The sequence below is a fragment of the Aulonocara stuartgranti genome (assembly GCF_965226115.1).
Source record: "Aulonocara stuartgranti genome assembly, chromosome: 17".
NCBI lineage: Eukaryota > Metazoa > Chordata > Actinopteri > Cichliformes > Cichlidae > Aulonocara > Aulonocara stuartgranti.
In genome coordinates, this window is record NC_138953.1 from 8,870,767 (window position 1) to 8,897,532 (window position 26,766).

General features: G+C 39.3%; 3 protein-coding genes across 5 annotated transcripts in view; all 3 read left to right on the top strand.

Moving 5' to 3' along the window:
* The first annotated feature begins 473 nt into the window (after window positions 1-473).
* LOC309692001 (uncharacterized protein) lies at window positions 474-2,909 on the top strand. The gene is made up of 4 exons (XM_082510104.1): window positions 474-887; window positions 1,311-1,451; window positions 1,673-1,754; window positions 2,288-2,909. The coding sequence occupies exons 1-4, from the start codon at window positions 840-842 to the stop codon at window positions 2,401-2,403; spliced, it is 387 nt and encodes a 128-aa protein (XP_082366230.1). The 5' UTR covers window positions 474-839; the 3' UTR covers window positions 2,404-2,909.
* Window positions 2,910-4,536: 1,627 nt separating this feature from the next.
* LOC309692000 (uncharacterized protein) overlaps window positions 4,537-26,766 on the top strand; it is a 62,131-nt gene continuing 39,901 nt past the window's right edge. For all 3 annotated transcript variants that reach the window (XM_082510103.1, XM_082510101.1, XM_082510102.1), the window contains exon 1: window positions 4,537-4,577. The gene's annotated coding sequence lies outside the window, so the exon portion shown is untranslated. The remainder of the gene's footprint in view (window positions 4,578-26,766) is intronic.
* On the top strand, window positions 16,295-22,054 carry ncbp2 (nuclear cap binding protein subunit 2). The gene is made up of 5 exons (XM_082510175.1): window positions 16,295-16,462; window positions 16,808-16,894; window positions 17,592-17,686; window positions 19,022-19,160; window positions 21,488-22,054. The coding sequence occupies exons 1-5, from the start codon at window positions 16,388-16,390 to the stop codon at window positions 21,584-21,586; spliced, it is 495 nt and encodes a 164-aa protein (XP_082366301.1). The 5' UTR covers window positions 16,295-16,387; the 3' UTR covers window positions 21,587-22,054.

Here is a 26,766-nt window from a genome sequence, read left to right on the forward strand (position 1 = left end):
CTGACAAATCAAACTCGTAAGTAATTCAATAATAACAATAATAATGGAGTGGATTTATATAGCGCTTTTCAAGGCACCCAAATATGGAACTCCAAAGTGTTCAAAATTAAATAAATAAATAGGTCAAGATGAAATAAATAACTATGTGAATAAATAAGACACAGATATGTAATGTGAGAATGATATTGTGAAATAATGGAACACATTTTGAAAACAATGCTCATTATTGTGAAACATATTACATTCTGCTATATAAATTTTCTTATTATTGTGAAATATTATTTCATGGTCATTATTTTTCACAATAACAGAGATTATTCCTGAGGCATTTTATTTATTTCCAGCCGTTTATATTCCAAAATGACCTTTTTTCAAAGTCAGTCTTTATTTCAAAATCCCGTTTTTCCCGATGGTCTATTTATTTCATAATGCGACTTTTCAGCAGAATGACTTTGTCTGTCAATCAAGAAAGACAGGGCGGAGCCAGTTGTGTGATTGGTTGCTCCTTTACTCAGACATAAGTAATAGCACATGAATTGTCGATTTAGGTTTAATGGTGCAATGCGTCTCCTATGCAGCTGGCGGCAGTATGCAGCTCAAAATAAACTTAAGGCACCGACAAATGCAAAACACTGGGCGCGAATAACGTTACAGGTGTATCAATTCTTGTGAAGGGCATGGCTGCAGGAAACAAGTCCGTTTCTGAGTTACTCAGAGAACTTGCTAACCGCTTAGATTGAACGTCTTCACCTCAGTCTGCGTATTGCAGCAGTGTACTGGAGATGAAGTGGTCCCTGGTCCAAGTTCTCATCACAACCGCACAGTGTTAACGTTAGCAAATGCTAACGCTATCACAGCTAGCTCCACTCCACGAAACGCTGTTCAGGGTAAGTAACGATATGTTATTATTGCTTGGTTAGTCTGTCTGTCTGGCAAAAATGAGCTTTTTAATCAGTTTAGTCACAGATTTTTTTTAATACTGTTTTTTATCATAGCAAAGAATTCTATAAATTAGGTAAGAGAAAATAATTGTCTTCTGGGTTAATGTCTGTATTACTATTTACATTGTTGTAGGTAATAGTTATTCATGACTGTTTTAAAGTGGCTTATCTTCTGTGCTAATATGGAAGACAAGTAATCTATGTGAAAGAAAAGAAAGCAATTTTAGTTCAACGTAGTGATTTTGTAAGTGGGTATAATTTGAAAATGCTTTTACTAGTACAGTGGATGTTCTTTAAATATTTAACATTTAAAGTGTGTGTCACTTTACAGACTCCAACTTCAGTTTTGGTTTGGTCTCACCGTTGTAGGTCATAACACAAACAAGTCGTCAAGTCAAGCAGCTGAGGAAAGGGCTTAAGGAAACCATGGTATGGCCGCTTCTGACAGAAAGATCAGACATCATTCCTCCTTTCTTACCAAGGGAATCAGAGACTGCTCCCTGTTGTGAGGTAAGGTCAGGTCACATCTTTTAACATCTGAATAGTAAAGCTATTTGGTTAATTTATGAAGGATGAACATTAATTGTTGACACAAAACACCAATATACTGTTTTGTATGCGTGGGTTAGTTGAACAGCTGGGTTACATTTAATAAAAATACACCTAATGTTGCTGATGCTCTTAAGACTACAAGATAAGTAAAGCTATAAAATGACTGTGGCCTGCCACAGAAGATGAAGATGAGGAAGAAGAGGAATGCTCTCGAGGATAAATGCAGAGTGGCAGGTTACCTTCGGTCCTTCATTGAAAATGGTAAGTCTGCTGCGATAGGTATTTTGCCATTGGTTTTCTCTGATTATACTTTGGTAAATTACATACAGTCCAGTGATCTTGGGTCATTAACAAAGTACACTATAGTAGAGCTGGGCGATATGAGATTTTTTCATATCACGATATTTATTTTTATTTATTTTTTTATAAAAAGGACAAGAGCGGTGAGGTCTATCGCAATAGTTTAATTTTTCTATTGAGAAAAAGTTATTTCGCAATACATATCGTTATCGTTCTATCGCCCAGCTCTACGCTATAGTATAATTTTGTTTTGTTATTTGCTCCATGCAATACATAAGAGTGGTGGCATTATCAGTTGCACTAGAATTGTATGTAGACTACTTTTAGCTTTGTTAACATAAAAATATCTATAAAAGCTACAACAGCAATTTGAGTGGGGCAAAAATGTCTGGTGCCCTGTATGTAAGTGGTCATCTTTATGGTATTTCTCCATAAAAGATTCAAAATAATGAATATAGGATGTCATTATAGTTTAAAACAATCTTCTGTTGCAGCATCTTGTGCACAACAAAAAGCCCTCATCAAGTTTTGGACAGGATGGGAAGTCTTGCCGAGAAATGACTGTGGAAGTGGTCAACAGCAATCTTCCAAAGTCTTCCACCGGTTTTGAAGTACTACGTCTTCCTGCACACTACTGTACCTATGAGTCATTTCTAATGGACATTCAGGTGTGTCTCAACTCTACTGACTCAGGTTTTGGTCTGGTTTACGATTGATTCCATAACCACATGGTAAAATTAGACCATTTCTTCTTTCTTGCATCACATTACTGTACTCGGTGTTCAAAGAAACGGACAATCTAGTGAGTTCTAGTTCTTTTTAATACACTTGACAGTGAAAAATACAGAGTACAGGTGTGCATTTATGGCTTTTTTAATATAAACTGATGAAGAGTTCAGATATCAAAATCAGTTGTTCACTGTACATTATAAATTACACAATATGTTTTGTTTATACTCGCTACTGATACAAAAAAAATTTCTAGAAAAAATTATTTGAATTAAGATGTTACACTACTCTACTGTGTTCATTGTATTAAATCTGCTCAGAGTTGACATGTACTGTATGTCCAACCAAGAAATGAATATCATTAAAGTGACAGCTGTATAAAACAAATCCTGTTTTATAGCCACTCACTGTTTTGTTGAAAATGAAATTGGTTATGCTGTTTTGAGTCAGTATTAGCTACAAAGCTGTAGAAATTAAAAAAAAAAAAAATCCTCCTGACATAGAAACTGATTAAATGTAATAATGTCTTTCTACAAGTGATTTTGAAGTATTGGTAGCACAGCAGGGTCTTGTTCATTCAGTGCATCTGGGAGCTGAATCTCAGGAATGGTGATCTCATTTGATGGGCAGCGATTATGTTGTCCTGTCCAGTCCACACCATAATCCTCATCAACCTGAAAGAGCATGCACATGTTTTAAATCTAAACTGAAGAGGTGTTTCCTGCAGCTGTTCCTAGATGGACTTATTGAGTCTGCCAGGGCCTATGTGAGTTGCTTAGGCATTGGCTACCAACTAATTATTCATTCACCCATTCTAGGTCAGGATTGGTTCTCTTCAGGTATAACAAATTTAACTTTGTTTAAAGTATTGCCATCTATACCTGACAGGTGGGATAAAAGAGAATGGCTTGGGAGGCGCACAGCAAATCTCAAAGTTTTCCAATTAATGCTGAAAGAACCAAGGATGTAAATGTATTCTTGTTTTAGCTTTACCGAAGACACCAGAGAAAGTATATCTATAATGCTGCTGAAATAGACAAAACCATTTCAATAAACTCGCTATTTAACATCAACCTTGTTATGCGTTATCAGAGAACAATCAACTGCAAACAGCAATGAAACATTCAACTATGTACTATTTAAAGCACTAATGACCCTGCTGTCTAACAAGATGTGATAAGTAAGTAGACTGTGGAAAGCTGGTGGGTCTACTCTCTGTGTAAAAGGTTCCTACAGGCTCCACTGACCCCAGTCTCCGAGTTAACACACTAACAGCTAACACTGCTAAACGTGTCTCAACGCCGAGATGGCGCCGATAGCTTTAGCCGTAGCTGCCCCACTTAGTTTAGACAGTAACAAAAAAAAGTAAGCGATAATAATTCATTGTCAAACGTCATAATTAAGGTCAACACCTAAACAATGCTGTGTACAGAATCACACAGGTGCTCAATTACAGCATAAACTTACCTTAGACCTTCCTCCGTCATTTTCCTCCTAATTGTGCTCGGAGACACAGAAAATGTATCGGCAATTACCCCGACGGTTATCCCGGACAGCACTAAAGTCCTGAGTGCTGCACCGGGATTTCTAGACGTGGACGGCCAACATTTGAAGACTGTTCTTCCTCGGCGTATTCCAAACGAACACGGTGCTGAATTGATCTTAAACCTTTGACAATGCTGTCATCGATGCGAACATCTTGAAGAGCAATTATCATCCCAAGCATTTCAGAAACATCTAAACGACTCAAAACAGTATCTACAGGTAAATGATCCCTCTCTATCTGATTTGCTTAAATGAGCAGAACTGGCTGAAGTTCACACCAGTCCGCCATCCTCCGTGACTTTTGACCTAGCACGCTGTTGCTAGCTGCAGTAGCCGTCCGCGGAGCCGGTATCCAGGAAAACTAGTCGATGGTAAACGATAAGCCAATAGGTGCAAAGGTCCAGCCCATTGATTGACAGACAAAGTCATTCTGCTGAAAAGTCGCATTATGAAATAAATAGACCATCGGGAAAAACGGGATTTTGAAATAAAGACTGACTTTGAAAAAAGGTCATTTTGGACTAAAAACGGCTGGAAATAAATAAAATGCCTCAGGAATAATCTCTGTTATTGTGAAAAATAATGACCATGAAATAATATTTCACAATAATAAGTAAATTTATATAGCAGAATGCAATATATTTCACAATAATGAGCATTTTTTTCAAAATGTGTTCCATTATTTCACAATATCATTCTCACATTACATATCTGTGTCTTATTTATTCACATAGTTATTTATTTCATCTTGACCTATTTATTTATTTAATTTTGAACACTTTGGAGTTCCATACCCAAAGCGCTTTACAATGCCACTATTCATTCACTCTCACATTCACACACTGGTGGAGGCAGCTACGGTTGTAGCCACAGCTGCCCTGGGGCAGACTGACAGAAGCCAGGCTGCCATATTGCGCCATCGGCCCCTCTGGCCAACACCAGTAGGCGGTAGGGTAGATTTATCATATCACACCATATTATCCAATATTATATTACATTATATTATATTATAATATGTTATATTATATCCCCTTTCACATTAGAGCCACAACAGGACCCACTAGAACATGGGAACAAGTAAAAGTGAAATATAAGAATATTCTACAGAATGGTAATATTTATCACTTATATTGCTTGTCGTCTCTTGGAAAGAGACCCTGGAATACTCTGTTTGTTTGTTCATAACAGCAACCAAGAAAAGGGCAGAGCAAAAAAAAAGACAGGTGGTGGTCCTGCACCCCCTCGTCAACAAGTTGGTTAAGTGAATAATACCCTCACGGGAAAATCGATATCTCTCTATGAGCACACTGTCGCGCTGAGCTAAAGGATCCTGTCTGTCCCGCAATATACGCTGAATTCTGAGGACTCTCCTTATCAATCTTGCACCTTCCGCAATGGGTTGCTCGCGTAAACGGACAGGACATGGCTGCGACAGGCTTCCCAAATCCACCTTCACTTTTATAGCCGTGGTCTCTCATCTTGATTACACGAAGTAATTTACAATTACTACTCTGAAATATGAATTACATCTGTAATAATCACATACATGTAATAGAATGTTAATAGTACATTTCCCTTTTTTAGGGAATGACCTGTATGTATCTGTGTGAAATCAATAAAAGGATCAAGTGCTGCATTATCTTTAGTTACATTGATGTTATTTATTTATGGTGAAACAGTGGTGGAATATCGCTGTTGCTTTCGTATGAATGACGCGGACATACCTGCGTGGCCGCGATCTAATCCTGTTTACATAAAGTAAACCTGCTCCCCAGCAGGTTTACGCTTACGGCTCTGTTGCTATGACAGCAAGTCCCGGATGGGCTTCGGGGAACCGAACGATCCAGGATCACGCGAAATCGTCAACAATCTCATCCAGCTAACTCACTTAGCGCGGTACGAAGAACAGGGCCCTGTTTCAGGAAGCCGGTTTGGAAAACTCAGAGTGAAAAACGACACTCACGGTTGAGTAACCCCGAACTGTCCAACTCGGAATATTCCGTTTCAGAAAGGCTGATAACAATTAGTTCAGTCAACGCGGAGTTGCTTTAACCCCAAGTGAAGCGCGCGGACGAGGATACATAAAGCCCTGATAAGCGGAGCACAGATTAAGCGAGTCACCATGGAGACGGAGGGAAAGAAGGCGCGGTCAATGTATTTCACAGCGCTTGAGGCCGAAATTCTGATGGCAGCATATGCCGATAACATGCAAATTCCGCGGAAAAAAGTAACACAGCCACAGCTGCAAAAGCATGCATGGCAAAACATAGCCGACAGAGTCAATGCGTGAGTGTTAATTTAAACATTGATCGAGGGATTTCCACCCATTTAACACGTTATTTTATCATATGTTATTTTATTTGTTATTTTATACATTTTATTTTGTGATGTGATGTGAGCGCAGGTGCAACCCAACAGGCCCCAAACGTGCCTGGCAGCAAGTAAAAATGAAATATAAAAATATAGTCCAAACAGGTAAGGTGTAATTGTATTATGAGCCATAGTGCTTGGTCTGTTTGTCCGATGTAAATCAATTGCAGTTAGAGGCTACATTAATTTTCTTTCTGTAAGCACTTATTGAAATTATCTGAGCACATTACAAGTACATATTTGCTTACTCTGTATGCTCAAATGTGGCCCGTTATAGCCAACAGAAAAAAAGCGGAGGCCCGAAAAACAGGTGGGGGTCCTCCACCACCACCACTCACAGAGGCTGAGCAGTTGGCCCTCAGCCAAAACAGTGGGCGCCCTGTGGCCGAAGGCATCTCTGCGGGGACATCCTCTGAGGCAATAACCCCGCAAGACACAAGTGCCTACATAGGGGGTAAATTCAAAATAATACATGATGTGCATACATCCTTTCTTCACAGTCACCTTTGCAGTGCGACACATTCATTTGATAAACTCTTTACCATAATGAATTATTTTGTAGTGAAGTTATTTTCCGACTGATTTTGCCTTCCCTCAGTCTTGGTTGTCTTTGAGAGCATAATGACAATGAAGTGTAAGGTGCTTGGTATGTTTGTTAATTGCCATTTGGTCCCTTGTAAGTTATAAGTGACCTGTATAAACCTCATATTCTATCAGTTGATGGTGGTGGTGTACTGCATCTGGTGCAGCCTCCTGTTGAGCCAGACCAACATGCAGTTGTGAGTAATACTCCACAGATTATATGAGTTTACAGTAGAACAGCAATGTTGTCTATTTCTTTACTACAGGAAAATAATGAAGAAACATTGACAGCTGTTACAGAGGAGGAAGCAACAGAGACACTTTATGAGGTTTACATCTTTTAATACTTTGTGTACAGGAAATACAGGCGACCAATAAAGCCAGTTGAACAAAAAATCTGTTTATTCTTCTTTCAACATGTTGAGGTGATGGGTCAAAAGAAATGATTGTGACATATGGTGTCTCTGACTGCTCTTCCATCTTGTATGTCCGTGGGAGGGTCAGGATGTTCATGGTTTGGATCACTGCTGATGTTTGGTTCAGAAGGACAGTGTTCTCCTCTAATTGTGGCAATGTTGTGAAGAATCACACATGCCACAATAATGTCACATGCCCTTTCTGGGGTGACCCTGAGTCTTTGCAGGCACTGTAACCGGGCCTTAAGCATTCCGATAGTCATTTCAACTCTGGCTCTTGTCCTGCAATTAGCCAGATTATATCGCTGCTGTGGGCCCGGTTCAGGGTCAGGGTAAGGGGTAAGCAAATAGGGTAAACATGGATACCCCCTATCACCAAGCAAGTAGCCAGTGAACTCTCCTAAGACAGAAGGGTACACTTCAGTTCAAATGTCCCTGAAGCAATTGGTCTTTATATATTTTAAAGTATTCTCAACTCACCATGTCCAAATTTTGTGCTCAGTGTACATTCACGGAATATTTGTGAGTCATGGACAGAGCCTGGCCACTTGGCTTCCACATTTGTGATAATGTTGGCAGCATCACATATGATCTTCACAGTGCAGAGAACACAAATTAGCATCCATTACTATAATGAAATAATTTGTTAGTTTGACATGCTACAGGGAACTATGTACCTGTACATTAATGCTGTGGAAAGACTTCCTGTTCACATAGTCTCCTTCATTTACTGAAGGAGCAATGATTGGAATGTGAGTGCCATCTGTACAGCCAATCACGCCTGGGAACCCTGAAAATAAATGTGCAATTTAAGTAGTAGTCCAAGTATCACCACATCATACATTAAGTTTTGGTCATCCTGATACCTGCAATTTTGTGGCATCCCTCTTTGATAAATCTTGTGGGTCTGTGACCGGGGAACACCACAGACGAGTACAGGAGACGTTTCAGTGCAACTGTAACATTCCTGACTGCCCGACAGACGGTAGCCTTGGAAACGTGCTCAGCGTCACCAATATTATACAGAAAGCTCCCGTTTGCAAGAAACCGAAGTGCGATACAAATAATATGCAATGAACTGAGAGCATGTCCGCGATGTGTCACATGCGTAATATATGGCCTGAGGATGTTATCCAAATAAATTATAGATTGTGCTGAGAAACGGTAACGTTCGCACAGAAAATCATCAGGAAATGATAAAATGTCCAAACGCGCTCTGATCACTCTCTCCCGGCGGAGAGCTCTGCGGAGAATTTGGGCTTCACGATCTACTGGCTCTTCAAGGAAGTGGCACGCCATGTCCGACACTTCCTACTGTCAGGTTTCCGACAAAGGGGCGGAGACAGTCAGGGTTAGTTGTAGTAAACCTGCTAGGGGGCAGGTTAGCTTCACGGAGTGTGTCGTCATAGTGACTCACTCAGGCTGCAGCTGAACTCGCTTTGTGAAACCGAAAACCCAGAATTTTCGTTAACTCAGGGTATACTTACTCAGTTTTTCCACTAAACCGGCTTCCTGAAACAGGGCCCAGGCCCCAGAACAGAGTTTGAATGAAAACAATGGAATTTGAATGAAAACAACAGAAGTGGAATGTACAGAATAGAGTTTGAATGAAAAAAACGGAATTAGAATGTACAGAACAGAGTTTGAATGAAAACAACGGAATTTGAATGAACAGAACAGAATTTGAATCAAAACAATGGAATTTGAATGAAAACAACAGAATTTGAATGAAAACAATGGAAGTTTAAAACAAGAAACAGAATCAGAAAGAAAAAAAACAGAATTTGAATGAAAACAAAGGAATTAGAATTTACAGAACACAGTTTGAAAAAAAAACAACTGAAGCAGAATGTACAGAACAGAATTTGAATCAAAACAGTGGAATTTTAATGAAAACAACGGAATTAGAATGAAAAAAACGGAATTAGAATGTACAGAACAGAGTTTGAATGAAAACAACAATTAGAATGTACAGAACAGAGTTTGAATGAAAACAACGGAATTAGAATGAACAGAACAGAGTTTGAATGAAAACAACGGAATTAGAATGTACAGAACAGAGTTTGAATGAAAACAACGGAATTAGAATGTAGACAACAGAATTTGAATCAAAACAATGGAATTTGAATGAAAACAACAGAATTTGAATGAAAACAATGGAAGTTTAATACAAAAAACAGAAGTAGAAAGAAAACAACGGAATTTGAATCAAAACAACGGAATTAGAATGTACAGAACAGAATTTGAATCAAAACGATGGAATTTGAATGAAAACAACAGAATTTGAATGAAAACAATGGAAGTTTAAAACAAAAAACAGAAGTAGAAAGAAAACAACGGAATTTGAATGTAAACAACGGAATTAGAATGTACAGAAAAGAGTTTGAATAAAAACAACTGAAGTAGAATGTACAGAACAGAGTTTGAATGAAAACAACGGAATTAGAATGTACAGAACAGAGTTTGAATGAAAACAATGGAATTTGAATGAAAACAACAGAAGTGGAATGTACAGAATAGAGTTTGAATGAAAAAAACGGAATTAGAATGTACAGAACAGAGTTTGAATGAAAACAACGGAATTTGAATGAACAGAACAGAATTTGAATCAAAACAATGGAATTTGAATGAAAACAACAGAATTTGAATCAAAACAATGGAAGTTTAAAACAAGAAACAGAATTAGAAAGAAAAAAACGGAATTTGAATGAAAACAAAGGAATTAGAATTTACAGAACACAGTTTGAAAAAAAACTGAAGCAGAATGTACAGAACAGAATTTGAATCAAAACAGTGGAATTTTAATGAAAACAACGGAATTAGAATGAAAAAAACGGAATTACAATTTACAGAACAGAGTTTGAATGAAAACAACAGAATTAGAATGTACAGAACAGAGTTTGAATGAAAACAACGGAATTAGAATGAACAGAACAGAGTTTGAATGAAAACAACGGAATTAGAATGTAGACAACAGAATTTGAATCAAAACAATGGAATTTGAATGAAAACAACAGAATTTGAATGAAAACAATGGAAGTTTAAGACAAAAAACAGAAGTAGAAAGAAAACAACGGAATTTGAATCAAAACAACGGAATTAGAATGTACAGAACAGAGTTTGAATGAAAACAACAGAATTAGAATGTGCAGAACAGAGTTTGAATAAAAACAACTGAAGTAGAATGTACAGAACAGAATTTGAATGAAAACAACAGAATTAGAATGTACAGAACAGAGTTTGAATGAAAACAACAGAATTAGAATGTACAGAACAGAGTTTGAATGAAAACAACGGAATTAGAATGTAGAGAACAGAATTTGAATCAAAACAATGGAATTTGAATGAAAAACACAGAATTGGAATGTACAGAATAGAGTTTGAATGAAAACAACGGAATTAGAATGTACAGACAACACGTTCTTACTCCCAAAGCGTAACATTTTACGCTAGGTGACAAATCGTCAACATATTACGTTTTCGGCTACCCAGCACGTTCCTAAATGATGACCTCGTAAAAAAGAGGAAATACGAGAACCGCCTGGACTCCATCTATACATGTTCGCTCTTTTTCTTCAAATCACTTAGAAACACGCTATTTAACATCATTATAGTCCTGGTTAAGATCAGGAATAAGGTTATGGTTAGGGCTGGGAATAAGGTTAGGTTTAGGGCTGGAATACAGGGCTGGAACGTCTATTACCGCGGGAGCGTCATTGCACTGGATTCCAGCCATAACCCGCTGCGTACCATAAGAACGCCAAAGGTCTCCTTTCGCGTTCCTCAGGAATGCCGCGGGACGTGACAAAACGTCGACATGTTACGCCTCGGGAGTGAGAACGGGCTGTAGATGTTGTCCAACAGGGTGAGAGAGGGAAGCTCAGGTCCAAGAGAAAGCTCAGAGGGGACAGGGCCTTCTCTATTGCTGCTCTAAATCTCTGGAACAATCTGCCCCAGCACATTAGAGAGGCCCCTTTCACTGTCAACTTTTAAAACATGTCTTAAAACCTATTTTTACTCCTTGGCATATGACCCTGATTTTATTGTTTTAATCTAATGTGCTGATTTTATTTATTTTAAATGTTATTCTAATTACCATTTTATACTATTTTATTTATTTATTTGCTATTTGTGGTTGAATTTTATTATTTTAAATGTCATTTTAATTATCATCTTTTTAAATTTTTTTTATCTTATCTTTTATTTTTTAACTTATTCAATGTATCATTTCTGGCATGTCAAGTGTACAGCACTTTGTGTTCAGGTGGGATTTGTTTTGAAAGTGCTATAAAAAATAAATTGCTTGCTTGGTGTTCAGATTTAAGACATGAAATTTGAAGTGTGGGCTGCAGGAGGTTTCATTCCTGTAAATAAAGGCAAGCAAAGTCTGCACCTCTTAAGGAAACCTGCTTGGCATTTAACATGCCTTGTTTGCGACAGCTTTCACAGGACCTTAGAAGCATTACTGTGATGAAAAGAAGTGGGAAAGGCGAGAAAAACTACAGTGACATGAATGTTCATCAGTCTACAATGAGCCAAATTGTCTGTAAATTAGGTGTAATTTAGGGCTGCTGCTCCTCTGCATTTGAGACATACTGCAGAGATCATCCCAAGGCTTCAATCCCAAAAGAGGTAGCAGCAAAACACCTGCAGACATCTGCACAAATAGGATGAAAACAGTAAGGAAACCACTGCACTCCAAGAAAACCTGCTCCTAAGTATTAAGCATGGAGGTGGTAGTCTCATGTTTTGCCACTGCGTTCTCGAGCCCATGACACCTTGCGACAATTGAAGAAATAATGAAGTTAAATTGCATGAAGACATTTTGTCAGGACAGCAGTCCATAACCTGGAGCTTGCAAAGCAATAAGAATACCAATCAAAGCTTTATTTGTCACATGCAGGTTGCCCTGCAGTGAAATGGGACCCCCCCCCCCCCGACCTTACACATATAGCACAAACATTACATGGGGATACAGGTCGGAGATTGGTAGAATCAGAGAAAAAAACATTGAAATGTACACCACAGTGGGGAAAGTACAAGAGGAAAAAAAGAGACCCCTACTCATGCTGTGCTTCCATGGTAGGACAGCATGAGAACAGGAAACAAAAAAACTCCTCTGCAGAAAAAAAGCACATAAATGTCCACAGCACAACATTGTGAAGACATGACAAGCCACAGGGGTGGGTGGGGGGTGAGGAGTAATCCGAAGCGAACACAGCAGACGCCCTGCACAGCGCTACCATTCCAGCGCGGCACACAGACCCGCCGTGTTCCCTCGCAGGAAACAAGCATCGAAGGCGTTGGAAAGGGAGGGGGGATGAGTGAGTGCCTATCAGTGTAAGTGTATGTGTGTGCGTGTCCATAGTTCAGCTGAGACCGTGTCCTTCGGCCTATCAGGCTAAGTAAACAGTCCTCCAGCCAATCCAGGTGTCCTTGCATGGGATGGGAAGAATAGCCGCAACACAGTCGTTATCAGGGAGTGATTGTTCGGCTCCAGCCTTGGGCCTGCAGCTGGCGCCGTGATGGGGATCCGCAATGTTCATGTTGATTTTGTTAATTTCCATGCGAGCAGCCCAGGAGAATTTTCAGGCTGCTCTTTAACACTCCGACGCTGGTCTCTCAATCCCGTTGGAGAGTCGCGAGCCTCCCCATGATGGTATCAAACTTCTGTTCCATGGTGTTATCATTCTTTTGATTCTGAGACCTCACAACTGCAGTGATCCGTTCCGCGATGTCTTCCAACTGTCGCTCAAGGGTCTCATTTTGAGCAGGCCTCTCTCTGATGTTTCCCCCCATACGCTCAATGGTGTTGTTTTGAGCCTTCACAGCAGCTGCAAGCGTCTCCAAGGTGTTGACCATATTACGTTCATTGTGAGAGGTTGCGCCTCGTTCCATTTCGATTCCAGTGGGCAGCCTTGGGGGGGTTTGAACAGCCGCTTCCGCTCTCTTATTTCTCCGATAAACCAGGGCTAAGCCAACTCCGATCAGCATGAACCCTGTTATCACGGTTCCGAATAGATAGATATCTTCAGCGTCCTCGATCGACAGTCCCGCCAGGCACATGATCCTCCAGTTCTGCCACCCGTCCATCGTGTATCCGGCAGGGAAAGTCCCTCCAGGGCACTCAGGCTCTCCCGAGCCCAGATTTCTCGTTGAGAAAAGGGTGTCAATAGCATTCAGAGACCAGTTGATCAAATCCATAATTCTCTTTTAGGTTTTAGAGAACGACAGTGGGAGGCTATTCCAGGGAAAGTAATGCACACAAGACAAGACAAGGACATAGAGGCTAAGCAGGGAAGATAAGGGTGAGGAGGAGAGGAGAAAAGTGCGACCACCTTCGCTGAGAGCTGAAGAAGAAATTACGAGTTAATTAGCACCAGAATAACTGGAAGACAGTGAAACAACATTAAGGTTTTGATTAGGTTTGACACTAATCCAGCTAAGATCCTGGGGTAGGACCTTCAAAGGGATTTTTTGATCTTCACATCCTGGGAGTTTTGTAGGAAGGAAGGCTCCACTGTTTCTCCTCAGCATTCTGCGTGTTGCATAAGCACTTATTGGCCATATCTGATTGTTAACTTGTTTCACAAGTTATTGAATTCAAGAGTTAATTTTTAACTCTTTCCAGTCTTTGCCATAATTTCTTAATGTGTTCAATTAAGCAATGAAAAGCACAACTATGTGTGTTAATTAGCTTATTCAGGTTCTATTCAAGTTGAGTGAAATCATCTTAATTCCAAATGATTCACAAACTCCCTTTTTGAAGCTGTGCATAGATTTTAGAAGATCGGCTTGTCCTTCTTCCTGACACAGAAGTAAGAATGTCTCTCACTTTTGCATTGTTTGCATGTCTTTTGAGCTTGGGTAGATTAGGTTAGCAGGTGTGTTAAGAGCAGGGATATTTACATTATGACTAAATCTCTGCCAGACCCAGCAGATCTGTCAGAATGGTCTGCATCACGCATTACTCACTTTCTCTCTCTTTGAGGATTGTTCGATCATTGAAAGGCCAATTGCTCCAGCAACAAAGCTGAAACCCAGACTAAACTATCTACACAGATAATAATGCTTTGTTCTTTGGAGAACTCAAAATGTAACTACTGCATATGAAAAACCTTCAGGATCTGTTAAGGGGATGATGTCCTTGGACATACTGATTTGATTGACACACACTGGTTTTTTTGTTGTTTTTCTACTTTGACTATAACAATATGCGCTTTGACTTTATTTTTCCAGGTTCCAGGAGGTGCTGCTGAGTGGAGACCATGTGACCTCTGATGAAGATTAAAAGGCAAATGTGAGAGAAGAGTCAGCAAAGCTCCTGTTTTCCTTCTACCAGCTTTGCTTTTATGCTCTGAGTCATTGAATTGAAGTTGAGAAGATACAAGAACTGGCTGTTTGTACCAGCTAAGCTCTAGAGTGAGAGTTGACAGCAGCACCTATGCCCTGTATTTTACTGTGGGCTCAATACGCTGTACCGTCTCTTCATCTCATTTCTTAATTTCTTTAATTTTATAAAGCGGGTTTATTCACATCTGCACACTGTTTTTGTTATTTAGGGGGGTTTTTTGTTCAGGAAATAATTTAGTGTGACATGGGAGTCGTGTCAGACTAGGATACGTTTTTTGGGGGGGGGGTTTAACAGTAAGAATTTGAATTATGTAATAAAATGTTTGTTAGTACTTTTGTTGTTTTGATTTGTTTTTTTTACTACTTGAAAACTAATTTAGCTAACCCCTAGTTATTTCTATTTTAATTTCAAGCAGGCTTGCAATTGTTTTTATGGTCTTCAGCAGTAGTTCTGCAGGCTTTCTGAAAGTCTTACTAGCATCCTGTTGCAAAAATGCAAATTTTGTTTTCACTCTTCTAATTGAAACTAGAAAGACCCAAAATGGAAGACTGTCTGTCATGTATTTACCTCATCAGAGCCCAGGCCTCAACATTACTGAAGTGGTGTTGAATCATCTTCACAGACAAGTAAAAGGCAGCCAACATCCAAAAAAGAGCTCTAAATGTCTGTTACGGAGCCTGGAGACTAGTTTGCCTAAGAGAGCTCAGCTTCATTAATTAATAATAACTTTTTGTTAAGCATAAGATTAAAGTAAATTAATCCCCCCCACACACAGACACATTTTCTCAACATATATAACATATATAAAACAGTAAAATATTAACAAAATAAACTATTTAAAAAATAGCAGAAGAAGAACGAAGGAAAAGAGGGGCACTGATCCTTTAGTAGCCAATAATAATAAAAGTGCAGTAGCCATCAGCGTGGCACCACATCTCACACAGCTCCAGCAGTCATGTGACTACGACTCAGTTTAACAGTAGCAAGCTTTCAGTCTTTTTGTGTCCAGTTTGGATACAAGAAACAAAACGAACGACAAACTTTTAAAACTGTAATATTAATGAATAAAAAAATCTGTATTTTGGGAATAAAAGCCAAGTTTGTTGTTTTATTTTTATTTATTTATTTTTGTTGACTTTGAGGTACTGTGACCTTTCGTTAAAAAACATATTTTTAGTATTATTTAAAAAAAATAGTTGAAGCTCATGCGTGATTATGCCCTTGCACTTGTGTAATAGAAACAGGATTCAAAATAGTATTTTGATGCGTAATTAACATTTTTTAACATCTGTTTTTAAGGTTTTGGGGTTTTATGATTTATGCAAATAGGTCTTTAAACTGTCACAGACAGTCTGCCTGCTGGTAACAGTGACTGTATTTTGCCAATGATTGAATATCAACCGATGACTGTACAAATCACTGTTATGTGTTTTCTACAGTCAGTGATACCAACAGGCGGCGCCATTAACCTGATATAGAAGTTGCTGTACCCGGACTTATTCAAAGGACGGACACATGAAACGGAAGCAACATCATCGCTTTTCCGGCATGCGCCTATTTGAAGAGCAGCAAAGCGCCTCACTGCGATTTTTTCCACGATGTCTGTTAAACTAAATGCGCTAAACAGTGATTCTTACATTGACATTAGCCAATACAGAGACCAACACTTTAAGGTAAATGAGGAAGTGGTCTTTAGGAAGGCGGTGACTTATCGTAATTTACGGGAATGTAAATGTAATGTGTCTTTTAGCTAACTGTTAGCAAACAACAAAGGCGAGCGGTGCTGTGTAGTGGAGGTGGAGGTGACTCGGGAACAAACAGAACAGCAAAACACATCTCTGTATTTTAACCTGGCCTTAAAAACTCCTGATGTTGTTTTATGATGCTTCGTTGGGACTAAAGCGTGGCTAACTTATAACTTAACTCCTTGCTTCAACACAGGTCGTTTGAACGCTATAATGTCAACTTATTGAGAGCAATTTTTTTTTAAACATTTGTAACGTTGCTTGTGCTTTTAGGGTAATCGCTATGATCAGGAGAAGCTTCTGAAGCAGAGCAACACTTTGTATGTGGGCAACCTCTCCTTCTACACCACCGAGGAGCAGGTAAGACACAAAACCTTCACCAGTTAAAGTAATAACTCGGCTTTATTGGAAAGTTGCTGAATTTCTTCTTCAAAGAGACCAATATGATGGGGAAAATTGCTGACTGAGCTATTAATACATTAGGAGACTCATTTATAAAACAGTGCATGTGATCTGTCTTCAAAACAAATATAGTTAGTCAAATATTGTCCTATAGTTATGCCAGCAAAACACCACTGGCATTACACATAAGCTTCAAGTGTTTATATGGAGCAGGTTATCTACTAATTGGAAGATTGTTGGTTTTCCTAAGTATCCTTGGGCAAGATGCTGAACCCCAAGTTGCTTTCCCCAATTGTGTGTGACTGTGCGATAGAAAGTGCTTGTATGAATGGATGAGTGAGCCATGTTGTGTGCCTGACAAAAGTCATGTAAAAGTGGCATTTTAGCTGTTTTGAGCTTCACAGCAGCTTGACACTTTCAGCAGTACTGCACTCAAGCTGTCTTTGTGTTCAAGGGTTGGAAAATTTGATGGAAAAAAACTGAACGTCAATGTGTCACACATAAAATATATGTCAAAAAACACATAATAGACATATTTTCAGTGTTGATTTTTCTGATAGTTTATCATAAGAGAAGTCTCAGAGTTGGAAAATTCACAGAAGATATTTTGTTAAATTTTCTCAAGTTTTCTAACTTTTTTTGCCACTGTGAACAGGTACATGAGCTGTTTTCTAAAAGTGGAGATGTCAAGCGTATCATCATTGGCCTGGACAAAATCAAGAAGACTGCTTGTGGGTTCTGCTTTGTCGAGTATCCTTCAAAAATATTTAATTCATGCTAAATGAAACTGTCAGTAATTTGACTGCCTTCAGAATAGGGCTGGGCGATATGGCCTAAAATCCATATCACGGTATAATTTTAGCACGTGTGGTAACGATATATATCGCGATATATTATTTTCTTCTGTATAACGTATTTTCCACACTATAAGGCACACGTAAAATCCTTTAATTTTCTCAAAAATCGAGAGTGTGCCTTATGTATGACCTACTGACCTCGAACTGATTTTGGCGTGCAGAAATCTGTTAAAAAATGTTTTAGTACTACTTTGGTAAGCTGCACTGCTTGATGGATTGTCAGAGCATTACGGCTGCCATAGTGAGGAGCTTCGCAGAGTAATCTGGGTCCAAAACTCCGTCCTCTTCAGCTCCCAAAGTCAAATGAACACAGAGTTAAAAACGATCTAAATTCTTTCATCTTTAATAAAATCATCAGCGTTGCTGCTTTACCAGGTGTAACAATTAAGTTTAACATCCAGGCATCCATGAAAACAGAATTTATTACATTTAACGGAGTTACAAGTTAACAGGAAGTTAGCTCGCTAGTTTACACCTAAACATTTCATACCATGTTCTGACTGAGAGATTTTTGAAGCTAATTAAAACGTACAGCTCTGCTACCACTTCCAACATAAATGAAGACAGAAAACTAAACAGCAGTGGCGTTTACAGGGTTACTGAAGTTGGACTACCTGGTATATAATGTTGTGCTACGTGATTGCTAGCGACACAGCTATGTTAGCATAACATTAGCACAGTGAAGCTGGAGGATGAACGCCAACTTTTTTCCACTCGATAAAAGTTAACGTGAGGGATTCTGGTGGTCAGGGACAAATGCAATCGCATAGCAGGATGCTATACATGGGCCAAACTTCAGTCAGGAGAACAACTGAGATTATTCATCCACAATACGAGGTTAGTTATCAATATACTGCAACAACATGGGAATAGAACAGCTGCGAGAGAATTCAACATTAATGAATCAATGGTACGGAAGTGGAGGAAGGGCAGTTTTTGGCTTTCCTCATATTCTAAAAGTGCTTCATCTCTTTGCTATGACTGTCGCCCGGCATAATTTGCAGATGATTATGGTTGAAGCCGCTGCGATGCTTTCAACCAAAACAGGCACAGCTTGATGACATCATCAACATGCGGTAGAGCGGTATAGTCAAAATCTCTATCGTTGGCCATATTTATATCGTTTCTATCGTATATCGTTTCTATCGCCCACCCCTACTCCAGAATCCCCTTCAGAAGTTACCAGAACATCATGAATTGCACGTGTTGTGCCTTAACGCTGTCCCAGATACTACACCCGTGGAGATGCAGAGCATGCCATGCGCTTCATTAATGGCACACGGCTGGATGACCGCATCATCAGGACAGACTGGGATGCCGGCTTCAAGGAAGGAAGACAGTTTGGTCGTGGCAAATCAGGAGGACAGGTGAGGGTTAGGATATGAGTACTTTAATAAATGGAAGCAACCTGCTGTGGATGCCGACTGCTGGTTTATTTATTTATTTTTATTGGAGCAAACTACAAAGCTTAAAGTTAGTTCTGTGAGTAACTGCACTCGTATTTGAATTAATCCAAAAAGATATTAACCCACGACTAAAGTAATGTTAAAGAACATTGTCGACGTCTCTGATCTGGGCTTTAGAGCTCAGCTCACTGGTATAATTTAAACACTTAGTTGTTCATCTTGTTTATTTGAACGAAATCAGCCTCCAATAGATCATGCTGTTGTGATTCGAACCCTGCATAACCTGCAGTTTTATCACTTTGATAAAAATATTGTTTCAGTTTAGTTTTTAATGTTATGTTTTGTTTTGTTTTGTTTTTTTACTGATTGTGAGATAAGAGTTTTTAAACCTCTTGACTGGGGTGCACTTTGTTACTAAACATTCAGATCAGCAACTTTCAATTCAATTTTATTTATATAGCCCGAAAAACAACAGCCGCCTCAAGCCGCTTGTCCAGACTTCAGTCCAGAAATGCTTGCGTCTGCTTTTCAGATCCATATCATATCAGATTTGTTTCGTTTAATGCGCCTTATCATCCGGTGTGCCTTATAGTCCGGAAAATACGGTATTTTACTCATACAATTCATAAATGAACTCACCAAAGTAGGGACACTTAATTGGTGATTGTAGTAGTTTCCATTATGTTGAGAGCTCAGGTTTGGCTGATGCTTTTTGCCTGATTGTCATCATCATGACGATCATTGTCTATCATTGAACACTTCAGCAATCTCTGCACTGCAGATATTTTGGACAACAACATAAAATGCAGCATACTATGACATTTGAAAAATGACACATACTGAAATGGCATTCAAAAAATCAATACACTTTATCATGGCATTTTAATACACCAGTATGATATTTAGAACTTAGAAAATAAATTATGCATGAATACCCATGGCCTTTAAATAGATGGCATTACCGTAGTAATGCATTAGCAAAATGAGCTGGTATATTATGCTGTTAACAAACATAACATAATCATGTTTTATTTTGTCGAGCTTTCTGGGAGCGTAAACATGGCAGCAAATATTGGGCAAAGGACCTGATTATTGTTTAGATTTTCCTTTCCTACAAACACCCAGCAGTATGACTCCTGAAAATGTTTGTGTTGGAGCGTAAAAGTTTAGTCTTGGTCATTGAGAACAGCTCATTAACCCTTTACAGCCGATCGGAGCGGACACGCTCTGTTTTGCGTAACTATTTTTAAATCCCAGTAGCACTGCAACCACGTAAGCTAGCGCAAAAATTTTTTTTGCATATGAAACCGGAGTTGTAGTACTCACATCTTATGCCATCAGCTTGTCCTAGGTCACAGTTTCCTTCCACATAAAGCTTTGCAAAAACTGCATAAAAAGCGCTTGCAGGAACAAAAACATAATATTCCAGAAACACGCTGTGCCGGTCCGATCAGCTGTTCATAACACTTCCTACGTTGGAATAGACGTCAGCGCGAACTTTTGCATTTCCGCCATTACCTGCCCGAAACCGGAAGTGACGTCATTTTCGCGGAAATGTAGTCTTTTTTACTATCAGGCCCTCAGAGCCTATACTGGTCTTTTTAAAAGTTATCTTTGACTTTATGACTTTCTGTGTCGTTTCTGGGATGCTTAGGACTCATATTGCACTGCTGGAAATAGTTTATTTTGATGCATATGCTGCTTTTTTGCAAATTTGCAGTATAATATTTATTTTCGTTTTTCCTGCAGTGTATAAAAATTGGTGTATTTCAAAAATAAAACTATGAAGACACTCAAAATAAATTTCCTGTGGTGGGAAACTATTTTGTGCAACTTTTTTGTATTTACAGTTTTGAGGGATAAGCCTCTTAAATTTCTCTAACTAGAAATATATGTTAAAAAACAAAAACGATTTTCAATTTTTTTTTGTAGTTTATTGCACTTTTTTGCAATTTATGTAATTACTATGCACTTAATGAATACATATTATTAAAATCTGGGCTATAATGGTTGTATTGATGTATAGCAACTTGAAATGCTCCCAAAAATGGCTCCACAGCAGGTAAAAATATAATATAAGCTCTGGCGGACTTGGTTCTATGGTAGGTCTTAAAGGGTTAAACAAATGTCACGTTAAAGGTTGGAGTGATGAGAAGTGCTTCTCAAATGGTTGGATGCTGATTTTACAGGGTTGGGTAGAGTGTGTTAGTCTCAGTTGAACAAGTGATTGATTTATACTCTCTTCCTTTCCCCCCCCTCTCTGTGTGTTTCTGTGTGTAACTGTGTAGGTGAGAGATGAGTACAGGCAGGATTATGATCCAGCGAGAGGCGGTTATGGTAAGCTGGCTCAGCAGCATCGACCCACAGAGGTGCGCAATAGTTTTTAGAATAAAGTCCACAGCAGTCTGCCTGGACTACAGAGTCCCAGCTGTCAGTCCTGCTCCGGATTAACTCTCCCACAAGGTCACAGCAAGCTACCACAGATCATCTGAATTTTGTCATGAAAGCCCTGTGCAGCAGTCCTGCTCGGACCACTGGATCCAGGTGTGAGCAGATGTTATTTATTTGTTTTGGAGGCTTGGTTTTTGCTCTGCCCACCTCTGCGACTAATATACCTGCCATCTGTCTACATGGTTGACATGTGATATTTGGTGATGTTTATTATCCTGTGTAAAGAAATGCCATTGATTTTCCTGCAGGCTGGAAACCCTCTGATAAAGTTGTCGTCTTGATTTTCTGTGTCATGTTCAAATAACAACCTGAATTTTTGAAGATGTAGTCTGCTGTTCCATGTTTGAAACCATGTCCAAAACTGCATACTTTTTAAAATAAAGTCTTGTTTTTTTGAAAGTTCATGTCATTTTGTGGAGTCTGTTTGATTAAACAGGTCTTTGCTTAAATCTTCGATCTCTCTCAAATACGGCTAAAGAACAAAATGTAGCAATGTTTGATTCCTTTTCCTCTTTGTATTTTGGCTGTTTGAATAACAATGTTAGTGAAAAGGGCCAAATTGTGACGGCTAGCTTAGTCTCCAAAAGTGCCATCGCTTGTGGGGTGTTCCCGGTCTGAAACGGTCAGTATCTACCAAAAGTGGTTTATGGAAGGAACCATGGCGAAGCAGCAACAGGGTCATGGGTGGCAAAGACACATTGATGCATGTGGGGAGTGAAGCAAGGCTGTACGCAGTGTGTAGCATTGGACAATGTTCTGCTGGGAAACCTTGGTTCATGCCATCCATGTGGATATTACTTTCATCAGGGCAGCATAAGGGGGACCAACGCAATGTTAGGCTGGTGGTCATAATATGAGCGTAATAAAATAAAGGAAATCCAGCAATAAAAGGAGAAGAAATAGTACATTTTGGATATACACTTTAAACCCATCACCTCCCTACACTTTTATACAAACTAAATATGGAATAAACACAAACAGTTTGAAAAGCTCAGGATTGTACAGTCCTCACTCTGCCTGTGATTTTAATATTGCAAGTTTTAATAGGTAGTCAGCTGCTCTCTTATCTCAACGTGAGATGTGGAGATGAAGCAATTAGCAAAGCAGAATACTAGAAATTAGCTTTCTCATTTTGCCCTCACCACCAGTTCCTACATCACATCCTTTCAAGCAGGTTTTGAAAATGAACACAAGATGGCAGAAGAGGAGGGTGGAGTTCCTTGAAATAATGAAGGGCAGAGAGACTGAAAAGAATACAATTTCCATGTGAGCTTAGGTTGTTCAGAGTGACGAGAGCGTAGAGTTAACAGTTTAAACACGTACTTGCACTTTCCCCCCCTTTTCTTTCACTTTCATAGCCTCTTCCTGGGGACTCCCCGGGAAAAAAAATCCCAAACAAACAAAAACTGTGATTCCCAATAGGAGGAAGTATTTGTGGAGTTGTCAGAGTACTTAGGAAGACTGTAGAGTACTGAGTAGAGTATCTAAAAATAGACAAAAGCAGTTAATGGCTCAGCAAAGGTCAGTATCAGACAGAATTATAAACTCATTATGCTCCATTTCCATCTTTGGTCTGACACTGCGTCTGCTATCAGTAGTAGAGGTAGAGTAGAGGTAAGTGAAAAGTATTCAGCAAGTTGCTCAGATTGTTTTTGGCAGATGTGCCTCACACTCCGGCAGTGATTAGTTAACCCACTATGGACAGGTCTATTGCAGTTTAGAATCACCAGTTAACCTGACCAAGACCTTCTTGCTGTGAGACAGTAGTGCTAGCTACCCTGCTGCTCAAGGAACCAGTTGTCTTATAACCCATTTGGACCCAGGCATAGATAAGCAGCAACTGTGCCAGGAGGTCCAAGAGTATAATGGCCCCCAAACTGCATACCCATGCCCCACATACTTTATAAGTTGTAGGTGTCTCTGTTTCAATAATATCCCCACACTAAGATGCAAATATAAAAAAAGCTAAAAAATAAAGCAAATATTAAACCAGATGTAAAACGTGAAACTAGCCATCCCACACATGATTGAATACTGTAAACAAAAAACAAACAAACAACAACAACAACCTAAAACTATAGGCTATGTAATACTACTGAACAAACTTTTTTGAAATGATGAAATCTGATGCATGAAGAGACAATTTGATAGAAAAGACTCTTCGTGTGGCAGCGTAAATGTAAAAGTAGAATCAGACTGAATTATAGGCGCCTGTTTGTCTCTGTTGCACACCTTTAACCTGTATCTTCAGGCCCTTTTGTTACGCTGCAGGTGGAGTTTGAAGTTGAAGGAGATCTGGCCTTGACTAATGGATTGTAAAAGGTTTTCACTCTGTCCTCAGTACCACAGAGAACCTGTTCTTATGTGGATTTTCATGCTTTCCATGAAAACTACCTTTGTTATAATTTGGGCATCATATATCACATTTTTTGCACGCTCGATGAAAGGTGTTAAAGTATTTTATTTTGAAAGTTCCATCTGCACTAACCATTTCGATCTAGATTGTGGTTCAGTGTTGTGTTTAGGTACCTGGAGACTGGCTAAGTCACTGTTTCATTTAGTGAATGTCTTGTCACACAGATGGATTCAACTCCAGTGTCTTTGAATGTGGCCGGCATCAGTGGTGCTTGTTCTGCTCTGAAGCCACAGTGTGTTCAGTGTAGCAGCACATGAACCAATTCTCCACCTACTCCTGATTCTGGTTGAAGTGGACCTCCATCTCTCAGCAGCTTCCAAGCCTGCAGGCAGGAAAACACAGCACATGATGGCCTGGTGGTTATCAGTAACCACACTTTTAAAAAACGCTTCATTCAGGCTCAACATGTAATTTTTAATGGGGTCAGATTATAGTCAGAATTAGCTAAACATCGTGTTATTGAGAGGACTGAAATGCATCACAGTCGCCTGCTTTTTTCTCATTAAGAAGAACATTCCTAAGACAACCTGTCGTTGGCAGGTTGGAGTTAAAGTCAGATAATGTTTCACCATCACAATTAAGAGCAACAGCTCTCAACACCAGCCTTTGGAGTGGGAGACAGCGTGGTTATTAATTCATGATGAGAGTGGTTCATGGATAAGCAGTCAAACAAACCAGCATAAACTCACTCATCTTTAAGCCTTTCTAAGCACTAAGTGTTTCCAAACCCCTGTCCACATACTTTCACATATGTCTTCTGTATGTCTGTTTTTAATTGAAGTTAGTTTAACCTCACGGAAACCTCAGTGTGAAGCTCTCGGTAACATTTGAGAAAATAGTATGCATTCAGAGTTCACGAAACATCTTTTAGATGAGTCATTTTTAAATGTTCAGCAATATACCTCCCAGCAGAGATTATGACTGGGAATAGCAGGAGGAGGTTAAGTGAAACCGATCCTGGTAGACTATTTAGGCCAGAAATACTGGGCCTACTAGACATTAAACCTGCACGAACTGCTCAGTCATGGAAACCCCTGCTATGAAGCCGTGCATATTTTTTGTGCTGATGCCAAAGGAGGCGACAACAGAGGCGACTTTTACACACTTACACGCCTCAGTGACCTGCCCGCTCTGTAGCATTACATCTTCTGGCACTATTTGCTGAGTCTCTGTGGTTCCTAAACGCATCCACATATTTTTCAGTTATGGCAAATGTACTGGTTCTTAGAAAACATCATTCACATAAGCATTTTTTTCTATGTCTAAGTGCTTTTTATCTAACATTCACTTCCCAGTGAAAGTATTAAGAGCTACTCTGGGTTCACTATCTTCCACAAGGATACTTTGGCATGCAGACTAGAGAAGCCAGGGATCGAACCACCAACCTTTCTACCTTGCACCACAGCCACAGTTCAACCCAAGTTAATCATGGAATATCTAGAAGGGAAGAAATTTCACATATTGTTAAGATAACACACTTGAATTCAGCGAGCACTTGAGAGCAACACATGTTTGTAAAGACAGGCTGCATGGCTAGTTGCTTGATCTTATACACTTGGGGCATTGGGATTGAAGATACTATGTGACCAATTTTTGTTCTGTGCATTGTAAGTTATGAGAGTTAGTATGCATAATAGCATCAAGAGGCTCAAAAAATGCCTTTGACACAACATTAAGATCTGGTAAGTGGAACATCCACCTACACTTCATCATTTCTCAGGTGATCTTAACTCATTTACTCACAAGTGAACTTTGGATAAAACAGCTTTTCCTTTTCTGTTTCCACATACAGAAAATTAGAGATGATGTTTTGATTTAAATATACCATCTTCCAAGAAAGAAGACAAAGCAGCCTTCACGTGAGATGCTTTCTGACCGAGTCAGCTAATAAATTAATTTCACAGTTAGAATACAATTTGGAGTTCATAATTAGTCTTCGAGGGAATATAAATTAGCGGGGAATATACAGCAGGTGAGAAGCACTGCAGAGAAACATGGACTGATTCAGTCTGTAACTGTTGGAGCCTATTTCTACGACGAATTTCATCACAACTTTGGAAATAAGGACTTGGTTAAATTATCATGTTTTTAGAAAGTCAATGCCATTTTGACCTAAAAACACTGAAAGTAAAATTGACACGATTAAAGATTAAACACCATCTCATTACTTTTCACCCAGCAGCCCAACATTTCACATATTAGCACTCTTTAGCACAATATAGACATGTTGTCCTGGGCTCACTGATGGACAAATGCGTCACCTTTCTACTGAGTCAGAAGAAACAGTCATTTTATCCCATTTCTTTCTTTTTCTTTCTATTTTTTTGCCTGAAAATATCAGCTACAGGCACTTCAAACAGTTCAGTGGCTAAACATGCAGATTTCCTGTTATTGAGGGGGGATCTCATTACAGCAAAGTAATTCACTCCTCAGTGGCTGCTTTGGAAATGCATCTACACCCGAGAGCTCCAGCGTGCCCATAAAAGAGCTAAATTAGCACATGGTAGTTCGACATTTTGTGGCCATAGGGGAAGTGTTTGCGGGAAATGAGGTGCTTTATCTGGCCGCCTGCTTTACATTCAGCGTAAATGTGAGCTCTTGATTCAGCACTGCGCTGAGGAAGAATCACTGTAACAGATATGACAGGTAGGTGCTCTGTGTCGAGCCCTAAAAAGCCCTCTGTCCTTCCTCACACATGCT

Bases quoted from the DNA above. Each gene is read 5' to 3' on its own strand.
- LOC309692001 (XM_082510104.1), top strand. From the start codon at position 840: ATGCTAACGCTATCACAGCTAGCTCCACTCCACGAAACGCTGTTCAGG. The intron at 888-1,310 runs GTAAGTAACGAT...TCACCGTTGTAG, and splicing joins TCCACGAAACGCTGTTCAGG to GTCATAACACAAACAAGTCG. The intron at 1,755-2,287 runs GTAAGTCTGCTG...CTTCTGTTGCAG, and splicing joins TCGGTCCTTCATTGAAAATG to CATCTTGTGCACAACAAAAA.
- ncbp2 (XM_082510175.1), top strand. From the start codon at position 16,388: ATGTCTGTTAAACTAAATGCGCTAAACAGTGATTCTTACATTGACATT. The intron at 16,895-17,591 runs GTAAGACACAAA...CACTGTGAACAG, and splicing joins TCTACACCACCGAGGAGCAG to GTACATGAGCTGTTTTCTAA. The intron at 17,687-19,021 runs GTATCCTTCAAA...ACGCTGTCCCAG, and splicing joins TGTGGGTTCTGCTTTGTCGA to ATACTACACCCGTGGAGATG.